This window comes from Sorex fumeus, unplaced genomic scaffold (genome assembly GCF_029834395.1).
Source record: "Sorex fumeus unplaced genomic scaffold, SorFum_2.1 ptg000008l, whole genome shotgun sequence".
Taxonomy (NCBI): Eukaryota; Metazoa; Chordata; class Mammalia; order Eulipotyphla; family Soricidae; genus Sorex; species Sorex fumeus.
The window spans coordinates 66,960,168-66,983,453 of NW_026606065.1; the positions used below are offsets into that span (position 1 = coordinate 66,960,168).

At 38.3% G+C, this 23,286-nt stretch overlaps 1 protein-coding gene and 2 non-coding genes across 6 annotated transcripts in view; all 3 read left to right on the forward strand.

Annotated features, from left to right (window-relative positions):
* Positions 1 to 23,286, forward strand: part of DIAPH3 (diaphanous related formin 3) — a 553,005-nt gene that overhangs the window by 52,890 nt on the left and 476,829 nt on the right. For 3 of the 4 annotated variants that reach the window (XM_056109828.1, XM_056109829.1, XM_056109830.1), the window contains one exon: positions 6,863 to 7,030. The exons of the other annotated variant lie outside the window; for it this stretch is intronic. In XM_056109828.1, the coding sequence (XP_055965803.1) occupies positions 6,863 to 7,030 (168 nt within the window). The remainder of the gene's footprint in view (positions 1 to 6,862; positions 7,031 to 23,286) is intronic. 4 annotated transcript variants of the gene reach the window in all.
* On the forward strand, positions 19,125 to 19,315 carry LOC130019564 (U2 spliceosomal RNA). Its single transcript, XR_008791867.1, has one exon. It is a non-coding gene; the product is annotated as a U2 spliceosomal RNA (small nuclear RNA).
* Positions 21,661 to 21,851, forward strand: LOC130019562 (U2 spliceosomal RNA). Its single transcript, XR_008791866.1, has one exon. It is a non-coding gene; the product is annotated as a U2 spliceosomal RNA (small nuclear RNA).

Below are 23,286 nucleotides of genomic sequence, written 5' to 3' on the forward strand. Positions count from 1 at the left end.
CAATATGTTTTCCTGAATTTCAGAACTGCACTCAGCGAGGTATTTGCTTATTTTCCTGGCTCATAGAAAAGTACCTTCTTTCCATGTTGTAAGGAAACATGCTTATGTTCACAGAATTTGATGGGCTGGAGCGATAGCACAGTGGGTAGGGCATTTGCCTTGCATGCGGCCGACCTAGGTTCAATTACTCCGTCCCTCTCGGAGAGCCCGGCAAGCCAATGAGAGTATCCTGCCCACATGGCAGAGCCTGGCAAGGTCCTGTGGCATATTTGATATGCCAAAAACAGTAACAAGAAATCTCGCAGTGGAGATGTTACTGGTGCCCGTTCGAGCAAATCGATGAACAATGGGAGGACAGTGCTACAGTGCTAAGATGGCTAGCAATAATTAGCTTCCTTTTAAATTTTTATGTTTTGGAAGGGGACCTTTATATCAGGCCAACAAAACTTGAGCCTGCTTCTAGTACGGTGCTCAAGAGTCACTCCTGGTAGTGGTCCGGGGACCAGGCAGTGCTGGGGATCATTGAGTTCTTTTGGACCTGCTTGCTTAGCTTTTAAATTTAAGAAACAAAACCACTGCTCTGTTTGCATAGGAAACTTAATAGTGAAAACAGTCTTTTACTATGTTACATTATTGATAAACATCTAGATAATTTTTTAAGAGCTTGTTTTGGTTTAATTAATTTTTTAAAGACTGTCATTACTAATTATCAGTGTGAGATAATGCTCGGTAGGATTCTCATCTAATTTCCCCTGAAGATAAGTGATATTAATTTGTGAAGCTTGGTACACCCCAGGCACAGCTAAAGCCATGTTAGTATGGTGTACCACCTCCAAAGAGCATTATAATCGAATTCCATCTTCTTGCATCTTTCCACTTCAACTAAGGTATACATTGTTCCTCTACTTCCCCTGTTTGTCTTGTATTTCTAGCCTCAACTTTAAGAGAATTTCCTGTAAGCTTCAAAAAGGGCAGAAGAAATAACTCAAGGGGCTGAGGCCTTGCAAAGCATTCTTGATGTGTAGGGGGCCCAGATTCATTCCTCAGCACCACATGGTCCCTCTAGTGCCCTTGGTCTCCCCAGCATAGATTCGGGAGTAGCCCCTGAGCACTGTTCAACGTGGTCCCCACTAATCAACTAAAAGTAGCTATGCAGGTGTACCCATTGCAAAATATGCGTACTCCTAATCAAATATGTCAAATATTATTATATTACTAAAACCAAATTGTCAAGTATGAAACCAGAAGCCAGAACTGACTTACGACAGCATAGTGGAGAATTCTGTGTATTTATGTACTGTAGCACTGTCCTCCAGTTATTTATCCATTTGCTCGAGCGGGCACCAGTACCATCTCACAACAAATTGTGAAGCTTGTTGTTACTGTTTTTGGCATATCGAATATGTCATGGGTAGCTTGCCAAGCTTTCCTGTGCAGGCAAGATACTCTTGGTGGCTTGCCGGGCTCTCCGAGAGGGGCAGAGGAATCGAACCCGGGTCTTCCACATGCAAGGCAAATGCACTACCTGCTGAACAAAGTCTTTTTAAATTTTTCTTCTCGAAGAGACAAAATATTTTTATTGAAAGTAGCATAAATACAATGCAAAAGATCTGAGAAGGAACTTCTTTTACACATTTTTTCACAAAAGTTTTCTGGTGTATCCTTTATACAAATTGTGATAGTGTGGCTTATCTATTTGTACTGATTTACCCTTGCAAAATAAATCAGGAGGGAATATTTTATTTATGAGAAGACTTATCATATTATCCTTAACCACTTGTTTTTAAAGAACATTTAAAATGACTTTATATTACAGTTCATTTTGTACCAAGCTTTGTAATCATGCCCAGATGATGTTGAATATACCTGTCGTATTCAGCAGAGCATCACATACCTCGGAATGCTTTTGTTGTAAGCCTGAGGTAGTCAACTGATGAAATTTGTTCATATATGCCTTCCTCCCCCTCCAATGGTACATTCATTTTTCTTCTATGACTCTTCCCTTTATTTTACTTTTCATTTCTTCTATTCAGGGAAGAGAAATTATGACATTGAATGGGAGCAAAACTGATCTTTTTGTATCTCATGGTAGTGTTTGCACTTTTGTAATTTTAGAAGTTAGAAAACTTCCCCAATTTTCCCTGTGTTGCCTTTAGCTGCCCTCCTGGTAATGTGCATATTTTAATACTTGAAGTTGGATTTTTCCAACCTTCCTCTAAAGTTAAGTGCTAAGCTTAAGGGGAGCTGTGCTAATTTTGTTTGTTGTAGTACAAATTATGATGTTGTTTATTGATACGAATGCAGTTCTACTTCTAAAAACATAATGGGTTGACTGCATTTTTTCCTTATTCTATTTTATGAGCTAAACACTATGAAATTTTTATGTATAAAAATGCTTTGGAGCGTGTCCTTCTATTATTTAGATATGCAGTTTCTCACTGTAGGGATTAAGCAAGTGCGTTCAACCTGATGCTACATTTCAAGTTCTTAGCACAGTGCATAACATACGGTTAGAAGTGGCTTAATAAAAGTCATTATTTTTATAACTTCTAGAAATTATTATTTTAGTGAAATCTAAAATATTTTGATATCTGCTACCACTGATGGCATATTTGGTTATGTATTCACAAATGAGTTTATGAATTGCCAAGCTTATGATTCCCATTTATTGACATGTTTACATTTATAATATTGATGTTGCATTAATGATGTTTTGCTTAATTTCACTTCATTATAAGTTTAGCATCTTAATTAAGTTACTTTTTTGTGGTGTGTGAAGAGCATTGAGCCTAGTTTCCACCTTCCGGAATTGATATTACCTGTACAGACAGAAATGATAGCAAAGAAATTGTGCTTCAGAAGTTTGTAAGGTCTATAGAGTTCATTTATCTACGTATCACTGACATCTAATAGAGTAGCCTCTCTCTCGATCCTCGTATCTTTTTTGTAGATCTGGGAGTCCAATTGGTATCATTCCCCTTCATCCTGAAAAGCTATTTTTTGACATTTTCTGTAGTGTAGATCTGCTGGTCACAGTTTTTCCTGGACTTTGTCTCTTTGAAAGTGTCTCTATGTTGCTTTTATTCATGAAAGTATTTTCACTGGATATGAAATCCCAGGATACACACAAGTACACACAAGTATACACAAGTACACACACACACACAGAGTGTGATTTAAATATGCTTTGTCATTTGCTGCCATTGTCTCTGGCGGAGATTAGTTGATTTCAATTTGTGACTTTTTTTCCCTTCCTTTATATATATCTTCCATTTTTTTTTTTGGCTGCGTTCTCACTGTTGCCCTTTTGATTTTCAGCAATTTGTTTATGAAGTGCCTCAGTATTGTCTTTTGTTTTGTATTTCTGGGGTTTGCCACCTTATCTCTTGGAATGTCTTCTCTGCCACTCAGACGCACTCTTGTTTCTCAGTCCAGTTACTGAAGTGTTAATGGCCAGTTCCATTCTTTCACAGATCTTGCCTGTTCTTTTTGGTTCTTTTTGCTTTTCTTTTTTTTTTTCTGGTTTACTTTCTGTTGACCTGGGTCTTTCCTCAGCAATGTCCAGGTTATTGTTAAACCCATCTAATGGATTCTTTTTTTAATGTATTTTTTTCTCATAGATCTGCTATGTTTTTTTATGTATGTTTTTTTTTTTCCCATAAGCACACAAAACTTCTGGAGCTTGAGAGCACTGGGGTCAGGGGCATACGCTATGCCTGCATGAGATCCCAGTTCAATCTCTAGTACAACCTGCAACCCAAGCACCGCCTGGTGGCTCTGCTGGTCCCAGACACCATAAGTACAAACCCTCAGCTCTATTACTGATCTGTGTAGCCTGGTTGGTGGAGTTTATCTGAGAGTGTCTCCGGGATCCCCCAGAGAGGTTTGGGAGGTGTTCCCACAACTCCCAACAACAACAACTTATGAAACCGACCCCTCCCCGCAAATTTCCTGACTTTTCCACTGAAGTGCCACATCTTAACAGGAGCATTCAGCATGATAGACTCTAGCCTTTTTGTGAATCTTCAAATTGCTGATTGTACCATTTGGGTCATCTCAAGGTTTATTTCTTTAGATTAAGATCACATTTTTGTCTCTGTGTGTCTAGCAATACTTAGTTGTGTGTTGGACATTTTATTTGATTGTGTCAACATTGAAGTTACATTTGCTTCTAAGAAAGGGCGTCCCCCCTTCTGCCCTGCCCCTTTTCAGGCTGCAGAAATGAGGGCGTGTGGGCTTCCCTAGTTGAGCTGTCTTCAGCTTGAGTGCTATATCAGTTGGGTTCAGTTCATCTGCTGTGGCTTCCGTTATTTTGTTCCAAGGGTAAGGACTGTGAGCATCAAGTCTTGGCAGTCTGACTTCACCATGGAACTCCCAGCTCTCCACACTGCAGGCTCTCTTTTCTGCTTTTAAGTCCTGCCATGCACCTTCAGAGTTAATGTAGGATTCACTTTCATGGCTCTCCATTTCTTCAAGAAATCTTTTACCTGCCACCTACCTACAGCCTCTCAGGGGTAGCTGACAAGTGTTCTCTGAGGTTTGGAGTGCATTGCTGGGTTGGCGCTCAGGTCTTTGCCAAGTCAGGAGTCTCTGGAGGACAGCTGCTCCAAAAGGAACAGCGTCTCGGCCTCAACGGCACATTCCTGCCCTGTACCCAGTCATCCATCTGCTTCCCTGGGCAACTGAAGAGTAGGTGGGAGAAGAAAAGACTGGTGGGTAGGTGTGGACTCTCTTAGGCAGGGGCTCCCTGGAATTTTAATTCTATCAGCTCCCATGCAGATGTCACTATTTCATGAAAAATTCATTTTTTTTTTTTACCCTTGTTTAACTTCTCCAGCTGTTTGTCAGGGATAAACAGGATAAAGCAGTTTGTCAATTCCTGGTATGAATTTTTTTTTGCAGGTTTTGTTGTGTCCTTAGTTCCCCTATTGATGCAAACAATAGCAACTCTGATTTTGTAGGCTGTCTGATTGGTTCTGTTAGGATGAGAACAGTGGAAGGTGTCATATATCTAGCACTTCAGTGTTGTCATGATACATAGACCATGTGAGTGTAGTACATATTTTTCTTAGACTTTATATTCAGTGATTTAAAGACTTGGTTTTAAATAAAAGTATTATTGCCTTTGTATCTCATTGTTTGAAGAAATCCTATTCCTTTAGTGAAGAGAATAATCAATACCGTGACTAAAGTGTCATTAATTCTTTAATGGGATATACTAGCTTTATTCAGAAGAACTTTCTGTGATGATGGAACTGTATAGGTTCTGGTCCATATAGGAACCACTAGTCCTGTGATTCTTGAGTACTTATTAGCGTGTGGCTTAGTGAAACTAAGGAACTGAGTTTCTAACTTAATATACATTTAAATGAGCACTCTGGCTTGTGACTGACACAGTGAAAAACACCTGTTCATATTCCAGACCTTAGACTTGTAGCTTAATGCTTATAGTTAAGCTGAAAAAATACACCAAGGAATCACTCTTTTAAATCACACATCTTAATACCTGCTTAAGTCTTTCTTTTTTGCTTTTCTGTTGTTTCTTGAAGCACTATAAGAATCTGGGTTCTCCATGAGGAATAGAGGCTGTAAAATTCAAGTCGGTTTTCAAGGAATGGTTCTTAAATTAGTATCTGTTCAATTCTATCAGTGAAGCATTTGATCTAGTGTGAAAAAATAACATTACCACAAAAGTCCAGCTTTATTTCTTGAGACTTTAGCTATTAAAATCTTGAGAATTTAGTATACCATAGTTGCTCATGAAGGCCAAATTTAGATCATCTTGAATAAATTGAAGTGTGTTGTTTACCAGAACTACAAACCACATATAGGTTGTATATAACAAATAGGTAGAATTTAAGTATTTCAAAAACTAAATCAGATCGGAGAGTGAGTACAGCAGGTAAGACTCCTGTCTTCATGCAGCTGACTCACATTCATATGAACTGAGTCAAATTAATGCAGTTTGATCTGATTCCTGAATACAGAGCCAGGCATACGCCCTGAGCACTGCTGGGTGTGGTTCCAAACCAATTGAAAAAGAAAAGAGAGAAAGGTAACAGCATTGGAGAGCCAGGGAGATAGCTGAAAGGGGGTGGGGGGGAAGACTGCATGCGGGCTCCAGGTTTTATCCTGGGCCCTGCATCATTCCCTAGTACTGCCTTAAATGTTTCTGATTGCCCCTGTTGGACTTTTGGACTGGCTTAAAGAGCCATTAAAAAACAAAGGCTTTGGACAAGGAGACTGATCAGGATCTTGAGTACTAGTTTGATAGGTAGTTATCAAAGTTACATTTGTAATACTGTAATATTGCTCAATTTGTGAATATGTAAAACAAATGCTACCTACCCTTAGAATTTCCATTCAGTGGTTTTAATAAAAGGTAAAGGTAAAGGCCCTCCCGTTGATCGTCGATTTGCTCGAGCGGGCCCAGTAACGTCTCCATTGGAGACTTTGTTGTTACTGTGTCTGGCATATCAAATACTCTCGGTAGCTTGCCGGGCTCTCCGAGAGGGGCGGAGGAATTGAACTCGGCCATGTTGGCCGCTTGTAAGGCGAACGCCCTACCGCTGTGCTTTAGAAGGAATCTTTTGAGGATGATTGCAATGCCTTACAGTATGATTGCTGAAAATAAATTTCTCTTCTATAGCTATATACTTGTAATACCTATATCTATATACTTGTAATATCTATATTCTTGTCATACCTATCTGCATATATTTGAGAAGATTCCAGGACTGAATTCCTGATGAAATCACCTTTATAAGTCTTTTTAATGGTTTTCAATTTGGGAATTAGATGTTGTTGGAGAACCAAATGCTTATTTAATGTGCATTGTTCTTTCTGTTTTATCATTTTGTAGCTGGACAAATTTGCCAGCATAAGAATTCCAGGGAGCAAGAAAGAGAGACCTCCTATTTCCAGCTTGAAGACTGCATTTGCAAGTAATGATAGTTCTTCAGAGATGACAGAAAACATTCCAAAGCCATTGTCAGAGAACGAAGTCTTAGAACTTTTTGAAAAGATGATGGTAAGAAGCTTGATTATTTATAAAATGCCGTTTGATATAAAATGCTTTTGCTCATGCTGATGGATCACTAAACACGTTCGGAACTCATGTTCCATAGGGTGACCTGTCAGCTAAGATAGCATTTTAGACATGAGAGAATTAGAATTACAAAAATACACATCCAAAGAATGTTGTACTAGTTTTTGTTCTTTTTAAAAGAATTTGGCGTAGAATATTCAACACCACAGAAGCTCTAAAATATCAGATTGTAAAGGCAAAACTGAAGCCATGACAGGTGGCAGAAATGAGAAAAATCAAGTAGGCCTCAGGTTCAATTCCTGGAACTGAAACATTCAGTTTCCCAGCAATAAAACAATGCATAACTAGCCAACCTGAACCCACCTGGGAAAGTTCCTGGGCTCAGCAAGTGGGCTCAATTAATTAATTCTCACAATGCCCAAGAAATTGCCTTTTGTTAACCCCAAAAAAGAATGAATAGCATATGTAACCATAAACTGCTAGTGGAAACTATTGTTTAAATATTGCTTGACTACTGTTATGCTAGACACTTGCCAAAATACTTTTGCTTGGTAGGTAAGTAAGATTTCTTTCTGAAACAATAAGGCATATACTACTTATGTAATGGAACCCTGTATAAATTGCTTGCTACCTGAAGTCAGGGTCGCTATCAAGAGACCACTCTGTGGGTGAGATAGTTGACCCGAGCATTCTGGAATAAAACTCCTACTGTTTTTGCATTATCGAGTTCATGTTTCTGTCCATCTTGCTGCTTGGGAACCCAGAATCTCAGACTTAACAAGATGGTATATATTGTCTTGATTAAATCTAGTGGTTTTCAATTGTTTTTAACCTGTACCCAGAGACTGGTCTATTGTACCAGTGCCTGGACTGAAGTTAGAATCCACTGGGTTAGATTGGTGATCTGGGTTCTGTTGCATTTTATCTTTTTTCATTTTTTTTTTGCCACACTTGGTGTTGCTTCGGGCTTATTTCTGTCTTTGTGCTTAGAGGTATGATATAGGATGCTGGGGATAAAGCCTGGACAACTGTGTGCTAGGAAAATACCCTACCCACTGTCCTGTTCCTCCAGCCCCATTGTTGCATTTAAAAATGAGGGTTATGATACTCTGCTGAAGTGTACTTATTTCTTGGACTTGTTTTATTCCTTCTTTGGTCCTCAGGATAACCAACTTTATGTAATATTTTATGTAATATTTTAAGAGTTAAGACTCTCCAGTCAACTTGAACTCACTAGTATTGGGGTTTACTTTTTTTTGAGACACATGCATCTCCTTTCAGTTGGCTTTAAAAATTTCTCTCATAGCTCATATCTTCTTTTATTTTTTTATATTGCTTTTTTGGTCACACTCGATGATGCTCAGTGGTTATTCCTGGCTCTGCACTCAGGAATCACTCCTGGCGGTGCTTGGGGGACCATATGGGATGCTGGGAATTGAACCTGGGTCAACCGAGTATAAGGCAAACGCCCTACCCGCTGTGCTATTGCTCGAGCCCCACGTCTTTTATTTTAAATCCAGATAAACTAATTTGACAAAAAAAAAAAAACCCGATATCTTTTAGGTATTCAAAACATTTACCGTAAAATGAATACTAATTATATCTAAGCAGATAGTGTAACATATATAGTTCTTGTGCTTAGGCTTTCTTAATGTTCAGAACATGTATTTGAAAAGGTAGGGCACGGGAGATAGTACATGGGCAGGGCACTTGCCCTGGGAATGGCCGCCACCCATTCCACTCCCGGGCACAACATATAGTCCCTGAGCCCTGCCAGTAGTAATCTCTCAGTGCAGAACCATAAAAGCCCTGAGCCACTGGTGTGCGTGACTTAACACCACAAATCTCCCAGCCCCCCTTCCAAAAAATATATTCAAGAAAATTTAAGAGATGCCTGAGGTAATATTTAATGATTAAATTTATTAAAAGAATAGGATAAAATTGCCCCAATTTTGAGATGTTTCATTAGCTTTGGGGAAATGAAAGTAGAAAAAGCATGATAGAGGTCTTGGAAAATTTAGTAGAGAGGAAAAATAAGAGGCAGGCCTTAAAATAGGATTGGATTTTAAGAGCAGAAGGAATTTTCTCTTGAGATAGGGGAACAGCAATGAACAAAGACAGTTGGCATCCATGTGAGTAATGGGCGAGCAGTGAATTGTTGGAAAAATTAGTCTGGAATGATTTGGGGCAGATTATGAAATAATTCCATATGCGTTTTTTTAGGAGCTAGTTTAGAATTGTGATTTTAATGTATGTCCATTTTTTCACCTATTGACTTTGACCTTCAGTTTTTAAGAAAATTTGTGCATTACCTTTTTAGAGGTTAAGATGTTCTTAGAAATTTGCACACACATTAAAAAAGTTAATAGCCGTTCCTGTCATTTTTCAGCTAGAACCAGCAAAGTGTTTCCTATTATAATGCTCTATTTTCTGTTTCTTAAATTTTTGTGTCCAGAATTACACATGGAGCTTCAGAAAACCATGTTACCCCCCCACCGCCTCCCCAAAAAAGTCCAGTTTGTTTTTTCATAAAATTTTTAGTGTTAGTCATTCCTAATTTATGAATACTTAGTAGGGGTGTGTGTGTGTGTGTCTGTCTGTATGTGTATATAACTGTTACTTATTTTTAATACCAATGTATGCTTGGTAAACTCTTGTCTTTTTTGATCACTATTTGATCAAGTGCAAATTGGGGTTTCAGTTAACTGCATATGTATAACTTCTATTAAGTCTGGTTACCATTAAATATAATTAAATATAATTTCAGCCTAGAACAAAGGACTTTTGTTGCTTTATATTGAGGCTTTTGTAAAGATAGTTCTCTTCAATGCCATCATTTGAGGATTTGATAGTAAAGTGCCCTGTGTACTCAGAGATCACTACGGGCAGGCTCAGGAGCTCATGTGTGACGCTGGGAATCAAACATGGGTCAGCCCTGTACAAGCACGAGCCCTACCTGTACTGTTCTATCTCTGCATTCTGTTTTTTTCGCTTTTGATTGTAGTGGCTAAGGCCACCTGAGTATGTTAAGTTAGTTGGTATTGATTTTGGACATTCCCAGAGGCCACATTTTATTATTAACACTCATTACTCAGTGTAGTGAATGGTATTTTATTATGATTGTGATTACTTTAGAAATAATTTTTCTGTTAGAGAAGAATAACAATATAAATTTTAATATTGTATACAGGGTAGGTGGGTATTGATGGTTTATTTATTTTTTTGCTTTTTTGGGTCACACCCAGCAATGCACAGGGGTTACTCCTGGCTTTGTACTCAGGAATAGCTCCTGGTGGTACTTGGGACCATATGGGATGCTGGGCGTTGAACCCGGGTTGGCCGTGTGCAAGGCAAATGCTCTACCTGCTGTACTATCACTCCAGCCCCCCTTTGTTAAATCTTAAACAGATCATCTCCCTGTTAGTAGAAGATATAGTCACTATAATCAGTAGTAAAATGAAATTGTTTCATTTTTTTGGGCTGTTCAATTTTCTCATGAACCTGTTACAACTAAGTATAGATCCTTAACTTTACTTTTTGACTCTATCACAATATATTGTAGGAAAACCTGGGGATGATTTATATGTAACTGCTCTTACAGTTTTTAATTATTTTTTTTAAAGAAGCAAAATTTAAGAAAGTCTGTCATTTAAATTTTGATTCTCATTTTTAATATATGAATCACTGAGATTTATAATATTATTGATAGGGTCTTATGCATACCATTTTTCAGCCTCATACTGTCCCAAGGTTTGCTTCTTTTTCTCATTGTTTATGATTTCTTTCTCCCACCATTCCCCTCAGCTATGGTAAGCTTTCTCTAGATAGTTCTCAGGGAGAACCTGTCAATTTTGACCTTTGGCATTTATACCTAGACTTTTTATACCCTGTGAAATTTGCTTTCAGGCTCTTTCTTTAGACATTGTGTAAATTAAAAAAAGAAAAAAAGATTACTTAACATTCTCTAAGGTGTTTAATCTTCACATGGGTAAAAACTGTTTTTGACAAGCACCTCTCTTTCCTCCTCACTACAGTCCTTTGAGAGACAGTGTGCTGACTTGATTATTTAATGAATTCAAAGTATAGTGCCACACTTCAGCATTTGTACTCAATTCACTTTTAGGAAATTGATTTACTTGGTCTCTGGGCAGTAGTTTCAGTGTGCCTTTTACAAAGTAGTGAGAATTTTTCAGTTAAAGTTTTTCGTAGGGGTCTTTGTTTCTGTTTATCTTTCGGTGGAAGAGACATCATTATCTGAAGGTCCAAAGTGATTTACCTATCGATCTTAGATACATGAAATTGCCAAAAACCATATATAAACATCAGAGTATTTATAGCTTTGATGTTACTGAGGTGATAATGGTATATGACATCATAGGTTTCAGCTGGACAGTATGATAAATCAATATTTGTATGTACTACATTATGTTCTCCTAAAGTGTCTAGTTTATGTCATGTGTAATACATGATATTGATAATATGTATCCTTTTTGATTTACCTATTCCCTTTCATCCTGGTAACCGATATTTAGTTCTGAAGTTTATGAGTCTTTTTATTTTATTTTGTCACTGTCTGTGTAATGTCACATAGTATAAACCAGTGTTCTCCTTGTTGCAAGTATCAGTGTTTCTTAATCTTTTAAAAAATGTTGAATAATATTTATTGTGCTTGTGGTCTTCATTTTAATGATAGTTTCTTTTGCTATGCAGAAGATTTTCATTTTTATATAGCAACTTTTGCTTCTGTCACTGTCACTGTCCTCCCGTTGTTCATCGATTTGCTCGAGCGGGCCCAGTAACGTCTCCACTGGAGACTTTGTTGTTACTGTGTTGGCATATCGAATAAATCACGGGTAGTTTGCCAGGCTCTGCCGAGCGGGCAAGATACTCTCAGTAGCTTGCCGGGCTCTCCGAGATGGGCGGAGGAATCGAACTTGGGTCGACCATGTTGGCTGCGTGCAAGGCAAACGCCCTACTGCTCTGCTATTGCTCCAGCCCCTTTGCTTCCTCATTGAGATCAAATTCTTAAATACATTACAGAAGTCAATATCTTGTACTGTTTTGTTTTCTTCAGTATATTTTCAAATTTGGGTCTAATGTCCAAACCTTAGCCTCATATTGATATAATTTGGGTGCACAGTGTTGAGATCAAGCCTTCTCTTTTTTTAAAAAAAACATTTTGGTACTACATCCAGTGGTGCGCGGCAGTTATTGCAAGCTCAGTGATTGGATGTTGCTCCCGGTGGTTCTCAGAGGATCATGTAGATCTAGGGGTTGAATCCAGGCATCCAGCATAAAAAGCATGACTACTTTTCTCTTGAATCATCTCTCTTGGGTCCTAATTTCATTCCGTTGCATGTGACTAGTTTCCAAACAGCATTTGTTGGAGAGATTTTGCCTTCTTCATTTTATGCTCCTGCCTTTTTTTTTCTAGATGAAATAAATGCCCATGTGTATATATATATATATATATATATATATATATAAATTTAATTCTAGAATTTCAGTTTTGATCCATTGACTTGTGTGTTTATTTTGACCCTATCCTGTTCTTAAAATGACAGTTTTGTAGTGGGGTTTAAAGTTGGGAATCATGATGCCTCTGTTATTTTGTCACAGAATTGCTTTAGCTATTTGGTGTTCTGTGGTTTTATATCAATTTTAGTAATACTTGTTCTATTTCCTTGATTAGTATGTTGGGGCTTTGATAAGGATTACACTGGATCTAAATAATGCTTTGGGTGGGCTGATAATTTTGATCATTTTTGATCCTTCCTATTCACCAAAATGAGTGTGCTTCTATTTCCTTGGGTCTTCTCTTTCTTTAAACGGTTTATAATTTTTGATGTTCAAATATTTAACTTTAGGTTATTCATCGGTTCTTAATGTTTAGAGGAACTTGTGTTCATAACTTTGTAGTCAATTGAGATGTGGAGATGTTTTATAACTTAATGTTTAGAGGAAGGAGGAGCTCAAATGAACTACAAAGTCAAATGTCTCCATGTGCGTTTGCTTTCTGCTGTGGTTTGTAGAAGGGTCCATCTTGCTAAATTTTCTCTTGCTGCTTTTCCTAGTAAGGACAACTTTGCTTTTCTTGTTAATCTTTATGGTATTATGGGTTTATGCATTCCTAGCTTGTTGTATTGAAATTGTGTTATCTCAATAGTTATTAGGGGTCTACATAGGAAAAAGGAACCAACAAAAATCCTCCAAATGTGTTAATCCTCCAAATGTGTGTTAAACATTTCAACCAATAAAATGTTCACTTAAATTATTAGTATTCCTTAAAAATCTACTTTTCTATGTCATGGACAGTTTGAATTTTTTGTAAATAATGAAGAGTATATTTAAGTTTCACAGATAAAATGAGACTCCGTGGAATGCTTTGTTTCAAATCTATTAGTTTTGTCCTTTTCTCCTTAAGGGATAAGTGGGAAAATGTAGGGAAAGGTAGCTTAACAAGGATCGAAATAATAATCCAAATAGGGGGAGGAGGAAGAGTATTAGAAGTGTAAGGCAATTGTCAAATTGATTCATGGGTTTTGTTTGTCAGAGGGTATAATGTCAATGCTTAGTTGTTTCTTCTAGATTCAGATAAATGAGAAAATGAATGATTTAGGAGCATTGAATTTTGCCTGGTGGGAGTTCGTTGAACCAATAAAATGGTTGAAGAGGGGAATTTTATTATTTTTCTTTTTTTTTTTTTATTAAGTAACATGGGCTTATAGCATTGTCTATGTTTTAGGAGTACAGGCCCATGCCTTTTCAAATGCATGTTACTGTACCATGTCCACTATTATCAAAATACCGACAGCCTTCCACTCTAGAGCCTGTTGATCTTTCCCCCCCCTGTAACCTTAGTTATGCAGTGAGAATCCAAGGGCTGGTTCTCAGTTAAATTTGTCTGTTGTTTCCTTTGTTTATGGACCACATGAACATTCTCCTCCTGGCTTAATTAATTTAGCATAATCCCCTCAAGTTTTATCTATGTTCCTGCAAGTGACAACGTTTTGTTTTTTCTTTTTTTTAAATAGCTGAGTTGTAGTTCATTGTGTACTGTTACCACATGTTTGAGAGAATTAAAAAAATAATAATGGTACCGTATACAGGTACATATTTTGCCAACTGTAAAGGCAGTTTCTTTCTTGAGAAAAGTCAATAGTGAATGAAATAACCACTTAACCTTTATGTAATTGACCAAGAGGTGGCCTGGGTTTTATAAAGCTGAAAAGTAAATGAAGAATCCCTTTGGTCAGCGGTAGTATTCTTACCTCTATGTTGCCCAAGGATTGTCTGATTGTGGATGCTTATTCACAAATGTGCAGTTCCAGCAAGCTTATATTCAAAACACATTAATTTTGCAGCTCTCTACAGAGTCATTTTATTTCTTGTATGTTTTGCTACATTTTAGTGTTAAAAGTTACTTTTTGTTTGTTTGTTTCTTGTTACTGCCTTTAGCATAACTGAAGTTTTGTTTCAAATTAAGGTAATTTACCTGCGTTAAGTTCTAGTCAGAGTATTTAATCATTGTTTGAGTGCTGTACCAGTAAGTGGGTGAAATATCCTTTTTTGGCTGCTGTTCTGTTGATGAGGGTAGCCATTTGACTATGAATTTTTAACTAATTTTGAGGGGATTGAGCAAAGACACAGAGGACAGAGAAGTGAAAGTCCAGTCCCCCATTACTGGTAAAACTAAAAGAAAATAACCACTTTAAATTAACGTTCCTATTAAAAATAAAGGATTAGAACAGAATTTAAGAGTGTAGTAAAAAATGGACAAAAGTTGTAATATAACATAGAAAGCACAAAGATATTTAAAGTTAAAAAAATCATAATAAATTTAATTCTAGGTTCTTAGTTATATTTTTTAAAGGCTTTATAATTTTGCATAAATTTAAGAATAAAAATTGCTAAACTGCAGAACTAGGTATGAATATGGTCTGTGCCAATTTGAGAGTATGTGACCTGGAACGAGACCATGAAATCTTTGTTTTTATTTGCCAGTTAACTGTGCCTGGTAGTCAAAACCCACCTTCCTTAGGCTAAACATCAGCTAGATCTTTTATATGGTTTAGGACAGAATTATACTTTCAGAAGTCATGTGGATAAAATCGTGCTGATAGAATTTTATGTTATGGTACAGAACCATTGTGGATCTTTTTAGATGCTTAACTAATTAGTGACAGTAGTGATAAAATGTTAGCAAAAACAGACTGCTATTCAGAATAATTATAATCACCTTAACCCACGAAACAACATAATGCACTACAAAAGTGAGATTATTCTTGAATTCAGAATTGATGTTAGATTTTGCTGTTGCTGTGCTTCCTGTTTTGCCTTCCAATGTTGTATTTATTGATTCATAGGAATGATTTAATCCATTATTAAACTGTCTTTCCGGTATCCATCTTAGAATTAACTCCAGTCATGCTTCTGCCTTTTTCTCCTTGAGTGAATTATCTTGCACCTGACCATTTTCAACAACTTGCTGATTGTATATATTCACTTAATTCTTCAAATAGTCAATCACTTTAAATTTAATCTGACTCTCCATGGTGTTAACTATCCTACTCAACTTGATGTATGTAAATTAAATGAGCTTGCTGTCTTGTGAGACCCGCATCCATGAATGAAAATAGGATAATGTTTATAATTCAGTTGAAAAAATATGTCCACGCTTCATTTTTCATTGTTTGATTGTTCCTTTATCCTTTGCTAGGTGTCTCTATTTGTATAGGGCTGGAGCTATAGCACAGAGGGTAGGGCGTTTGCCTTGCACACGGCCGACCCGGGTTCGATTCCTCCACCCCTCTCTGAGAGCCGGGCAAGCTACCGAGAGTATCTCGCCCACACGGAAAAGCCTGGCAAGCTCCCCATGACATATTCGATATGTCAAAAACAGTCTCACAATTTGTTGCGAGATGTTACTGGTGCCCGCTCAAGCAAATTGATGAACAATGGGAGGACAGTGCTACAGTGCTCTATTTGCATAGGAATTAAGACTGTACTTTGTGGGGCCAGACCCCTGTGTCTGATCCTTAAACGTCACTGCATGGCTCTGGAAATCCTAGTGGTCCCTACCACCATTGAACCTGATTAGCACTGCCTCCTCAGGACTTGGCTATGAACTGAAGTCTTCCTGCTTGGCTGAGAGTTGCTGGGAGTGGCCTTTGGACCTTCTGAACATGTCCAGGGACAGCCCTGTCATGTGCTGCCTGTGCCCTTGTGTTGCTGGCAAGCGCATGTGGGGCCTGAGCACGTGTCACCTGCATCTTGAGATGTGTACTTTCATACTTTCATATTTAATGCTGGGATGTATACTTGGGCTTCCTTTCTACTCTGGAGAAGCCCACAACCTCTCGACAGTCGACAGGCTATTCTCTCTCTCTCTCTCTCTCTCTCTCTCTCTCTCTCTCTCTCTCTCTCCCCCCAACCCCACCATCTCCTCTCTCCACTCTTTTCTCTCTCCTCTCTCTCACTCTCCTTTCTCCTCTCTCTCTCTCTTTCTCTTCCTCTCTCCTTCCTTCCTCAGAGCCTCTGAATAACATATGTTATACTTCACCAAAAACCCCCTTTATCCTTTTCAATTTTTCCAAAGAAAGCATACTATATATACAGATACATACATATATGGGCTGGAGAGATAGCACAGTGGGTAGGGTGCTTGCCTTGCATGCAGCCGACTCGGGCCGGCCCCAGTTCGATTCCTCCGCCTCTCTCGGAGAGCACAGCAAGCTACCGAGAGTATCGCGACTTCATGGCAAGGCCTGGCAAGCTAACCGTGAAATATTCGATATGCCAAAAACAGTAACAAGTCTCACACTGGAGAGAGATGTTATTGGTGCCCATTTGAGCAAATTGATGAACAATGGGAGGACAGTGCTATACATATATATCATATTGCCAATTTTATATTAATCTAGGATGGAGAGATGAAAGTTTCTAAATGTAACCGAAAATTGTCCATTTCTTGACTTGTGGGAACTTCCTGTACCATCCAATTCATAGTAAGAACTTTTTGAACCCACTTGGAGTTAGGAAATGGTATATTCAGTATCTCTTTGTTTCTGTGTGGACCCAGAGTCTCTCCATACTGACAGAGGTCCGGTCACTGCTGCTTCAGTGACAATTTGAGGCCCGTCAGTGTGGAGGAAGCTGTCACACTGATGTCCTCACTTTAACTTCTGGTCATCGTGGTTACAAGAAACGGTTTTTCCTTTTTTCCTCCCATATGGGCTATGCCCGGTAGTTCCCAGAGTTTACTCCAGGTTTGGTGCTCAGGAATCATTCCTGGTGAGCTCAGCAGACAATGTAAGGTGCCTGGGATTGAACCTGTGTCAGCCCCTTGCAAGGCAAGCACCCTACTGCTGTACTATCATTCTGGTCCCACAAGAAACAGTTTTTTTTTTAAAAAAATTATTATTAGTGAAACACCATGAGGTACAGTTGTAGATTTAAAATTTTTTGTGCTTGGGTTTCGATTATACAATGATCAAACACCCATCCCTCCACCAGTGCCCATTTTTCACCACCATGGATAATATCCCTCCCACCCCCATACCCCCATCCCACCCTGCCTCTGTGGCAGGGCAATCCCTTGTGTTCTCGCTCTCCTTTTGGGTGTTGTGGTGTGCAAAAGAGGCATTGAGTGGCAAACATGTTCAGTCCATAGTCTACTTTCGACATACATCTCCCCTCCTGGGAGGAGACAAGAAACAGTTTTGATGGCAAAAGAGAGCAGAAAAGCATGTTTGTAGGAGAGATTGCATATCTGTGGGTGCCAGAGTAATCAGTGATTTCTCCTTTGGGTGGGTCTCTGATGTCAAGCAGGGTCCCCTGATGCACATTCCCATCTTATCTGCAAAAGCTTTTTTCCCTTACTCTAGGAAAAGGATAAGGACAACTGTTCCCATTAAGAAGAGCTGCTGGTAATTTATCTCTAATGTTCTTTTGGGCCGGTTTCAGTACAGCTTAGTGGGATCTCAGCCCTCCTACTCAGCCCCTGGTCAAAATCCTGGACAGGGCTCAACTACACAGATTCTGTTGCAGGTCACTGAACTTGTGCATGGTTTTGCTAGTGTACCCTAAGTCTGTGATGGATTTTTGCTTGTCCAATTTTACCTGTCTCATTTTTATTGCCTGGAAATTCTATCCCTGGAGCCAGACCTAATTTCTGTTACTGTTCTAGGCTGGGACTGTGAGTATTATCTCCAGCTCCAGGTCCATCTCCTAGAAAATTGCCTGTATTTTATGTTTGCCCTGAAATAGGATTAGCAAATTCTATTTGGAAACCTTTGATACATCTCATTTACCAAATATCTGAAAAGTAACCACCGTGCTGTATGTACTGTGAAAAAGTCAGCCTAAAAAATATAAAAAAGTTGCTGTTGAAGAAGAAAGTCATATAATGAAGACTTGGGTTGAGGGAAGGCTTTTTCTTTTTTCTTTAATTTTTAACCCATTTAGGATTAAAACACCTCTATATTGAAACCCAACAGAGTACTTTAGTGAAACAAGAAAAGGGATAATTGATGTACAGTGTCCTTTTAGATCGTAAGAGAATCCAGATCTATCTTTGGCTGGATGGAGAAGCTGGCACAGAAATATCGCTGTGCAAATAAATGGATAAAACTGGAAATAGGAAACAGAATGAAAGTTTTCACAGAGGAAATTGAAATTGGCTTACTAAAACTGATAGGAAGAACTTAGGTCTTTTGTTTTGGATCTTAGAGTTAGCTTGCTTTGTGAGAAAATGGGAGGGGTTCAGAAGCTTGAGAATGGATCAAAACGATGTAAGGCTCTGGCCTTGTACACAGATGACCTGAATTTGATCCTTTGCAGTGCATATGGTCCTCTGAGCAGCACCAGGAATGTTTCCTGAGAAGAGTCAGGAGTAAGCCATGAGTACTGTGAGGTGTAGAACAAAAACCAAAGATTTTTTTTTTTAAAGAAAAAAAAAACTATTTCATTGCGTTCCAGACTGGGGGACTTTTGTGGGAGAAGTGAAAAGTTGGGAGAACAGAAAAATAGAAAGGAGATTCTATATCCATCTATATCAATATATTGGTTACTGAAACTGCCTTTTAGGACTACTTTAAAATCTTTAGCTTCAGTTGTTCTTATCAGTTTAATGTTTTATATGTCCTCTGTCTGAGGTCAATATAATAAATGAATTTTTGGAGGCTGGAGATGGATTAGGGACTTGCTCCCATCTACTATATGCATTGTTCTGGTATTACATTACCTCCAGGAAATGTTGCATCCTCTCCGGGGATTTTTTTTTTAAGGTAAAATAAAAACAAAACAAATCTGTAACAGCATCTTTTTATACCTCATGGGACAAGTTGGCTGGCTGTGATTATTGTCTGAGGAAAGTTGGAGTGAAACTTATTGGTTGGTATGAAAGCCAAAAAGTAGGGGACCAGGCATGAGATGGCAAAGGAGTCAACACCAGGCGTTAGCATAGGAAGTGGTAACTCAGACCCAGTAGAACTTTTTTTTTTTTTTAATTAAAATTTGTTTTTGGCTGACTTATGGCAGTGCTCAGGACTGACCTCTGGCTCTGAAATCAGGGAACCACATGGGCTGCCTGGAAACCCGTGCTGGTTGTGTGCAAGGCAACCATCTTAACTGCTGTATTATAACTCTGGCCCCAGAAATGGGATGATGATGATGATTTGATGATAATGGTTCAGGTGATGATGGAGATAAAGTATGGATATTAGAACCAGACTTCAAACTTAAGGTATAGGACTAGGGCGAATTTAAAGAATCTTTTTAATTAAGCCTTCTCTCATCAATAAGAACTCACTTCAAAGGTTTAAATAATGCTTGCAAATGTTTAGCACAGTGCCTGCTTTAAGAACGTAACTCTTGGTTGAGATCAGAGGAATATAAGATCTTCATAGAAAAGGTTGTGGCAGGATGAGGGCGAAGGTTTCGCAAGTAACTTTGGAATAAAAAAGGGAGGGAACGTAAGTAATTCTAGAACTTTGCTTTAGAAAATTCCAAGGGGTGCTTGCTCTTTAGGTTTGAATGAATTACTACCCAAGTCTTAACAGCACTTCCTTTCAGTAAATTCGTACTGGTTTTGCTAGTGGTTTAATTTTCTCCCTTCAATCAAATCTATTTATTGTGACCAAGTGCCTTGCAAACTTTTTCTTAGACTTGACATTTGTTTTGGGCTGGAACGATAGCACAGAGGATAGGGCATTTGCCTTGCTTGCGGCCGAGCTGGCCGACTGGAGTTCAATTCCTTCGCCCCTCTCTGAGAGCCCGGTAAGCTACCAAGAGTATCTTGCCCTCACGGCAAAGTCTGGCAAGCTCCCCGTCAAGAATACGATATGCCAAACACAGTAACAAGTCTCACAATGTTTTGGGCCCGCTTGAGCAAATCGATGAACAAAAGGAGGACAGTGACAGACATTTGTTTTAAAGAGATGTACAATTTTTCTTTTCAAGTTGTTTTCCACAGCACAGCAGAATTTTACTCTTATCTCCATGTTAATCATTTAAAAAAAACTTTCAGTTATCTGAGGCTTAAGGAAATTTCAAGATATTAGTTATCATATGTTGTTTAAATTTTAATATTGAGACTGGAGCAACATTGTACAGCGGGTAGGGCATTTGCCTTGCACACGGACGACCCGAGTTTGATTCCCAGCATCCCATATGGCCCCCCGAGCACCGACAGGAGTAATTCCTGAGTGCATGAGCCAGGAGTAACCCCTGTGCTTTGCAGGGTGTGACCCAAAAAGCAAAAAAAAAAAATAATAATGATATCATCCTCTTCTATAACCTTGTTGCAGCTACTAGAATTAATGAATTAATGTTGATTAGCCCGGCAAGCTACCGAGAGTATTCGATATGCCAAACACAGTAACAACAAAGTCTCCAATGGAGACGTTACTGGGCCTGCTCGAGCAAATACTGAATAAATGAAAAACTTCAGGCAGGTATTGCCTGGCTTTAAACTCATGACTTTTTCTATTCTAGGGTTCAGGAAAGGTTCCCAGCTTGAATTTAGTTTGCTCTGTTTCCTAGTCTCCATAGTAAGAGACGTTTTTAAGCTTTCCTGACCTTGATTCCTTTGAAGAATCATGCCTAATTGTTATTTTGAGTGCCCCTCAACTTGAATTCTTTTTGCAGTATTTCCTTTTTATTTTATTTCTCATGCCACTTAGACTCACACAGTGAAACAGCACAGTGATTCAATTTAGGTATCCTATTTAATTAGAAAGTAATTAACTAACAAAATTACTTTTTGATGTTGCAACTTCGAATTTCCCCAGGCAAAACTCTGTCTTCACTTGGACATGAAGGTAGTGCTATAAATGAGTTAATTCATAATGTATATTGCTAAGATATTGATATAACTTTAACAACAAAAACAATAATTATACTCCAGTCAGAAACTGACACTTTATTTGCTGATTTTTCAAATATTTTGGAGATCTCAATACCCAACTAAAATCTCACATTCCCTTACCTCATTCAGATTACTCAGGCCTTATGCAATAATGAATTTTGTGTTTTGTACTCAGTGTTTTATTTATAATAAGAGATAGTTAATGAGTTACTTTCACCTATATCAATATATTGGTTACTGAAACTTCCATTTTAGGACTACTTTAAAATCTATAACTTCAGTTATTCTTATCAGTTTAATGCTTGATATGTCCTCTGTCTGAGGACAATATAATAAATAGATTTTTGGAGGTTGGAGATGGATTAGGGACTTGCTCCTATCTACTTTATGCATTGTTCTGGTATTGCATTACCTCCAGGAAATGTTGCATCCTCTCTGGGGATTTTTTTTAAGGTAAAATAAAAAAAACAAATCTGTAACAACAGTGTCTTTTTATACCTCATTATATCTGTCCTCAACATTATGTCTGTCCTTAACAAATCTGATTATTGTGCAATTCTATTTTTTGTTTGAGCTCTGAGTGGCTTTGTTTTCAATTCTGCCTACAACGGAAACTAATTTTTAATATCAAGTGTGTTATTTTCACACAATGCAGTGTCTTCTACCACCAGTCCACAGACTGGTGCTAATCCACAGTTGCAGAAAGGTGGGAAACCACTGGTTTGCCGCCTTGGTTCTGACTGCTAGTCTGTGGATTCCACCATTGGTCTGTGGGTATAAAGGGGCGGAGGAACACTGAATTGTAGTGAACCTGTTTGTCCCTTTCCCTGACCTTTTGGCCAGCTAGTGCTGAAGATGGTGCAGTAGAGCACAGCTTAAATGTTGGCTCAAAGTGGTTCACAGTCTCACCTTTATCCAGAGATTGGCTGAGGGAATTCAAGTCTTAAAGCCAATGTCTGACTGACTTTGGACTGTCTATACAGATCTCTCTTTTTAGGTGATACAATTCAACAGGAAGTGAAAATCCTGCTGAAGACATGCTTTCTTATTACTCATTGCTGTCCATAGTTTATGTCATTCCTCATCCTGCAAGCATTCCCTTCAATCATTACCTGAATTCTTGTCTCAGGCTCTGCCTCTAGGGATCCTGACTTAAGACAATGGAGATATCTGATAGGAACATTTTCAGCAGATTTAAAACTAAGTAAAATTGGTGACTTGCTCACAAGGGGCTCCTTAAAATTAACCTGGAAACTGCACTAGACTGGCAATCTTGGCATCAGTTTTTAAGCCTCTTACAACCATTGAGCTCAGATATTTTAAATAGTTTGAGCTTGTCTTTACTGTATTATGTGGAGCTTAGACAATGTGAAACTTAGTGTCCCATGTTAATGGTTTTCCTTGAAGTTCAGGGCTTATTAAATGAAGATGCCTGACTACCCTAAGCCTCTAACCACCCTCCTTTCCTAACTCCACTAGCCTTGGAAGATGTTTAACTAAACTGAAATTTAACATCAAATATGTTTCTCTTCTAGGGAAAAGCTATTACTATATTTTCTGAGTTCTTGATTTCTCAGAACTTAAAGGCCAATGCCTCATAAGGTTTTCTTCTCTTATTTTAATTTCTACTCTTCTTTTAGCTGTTTATCCATAATCAGAGACTTTTCTCAAAATCCTGCAGTATTTAATTTTATTGAATCACCGTGCAATATACATATTAATTTTGCCTTTCTATTCCTTCATTTATAAATTCAGACTTTCTTTTTTCCAGCCATTTTCTTAAAGCATACCATATTCAAATGTTTCCAAACTTAGTATTTACCCATCTCCCCCCGCCCCAGAAACATTAAAACCCTTAGCACCACCTGAA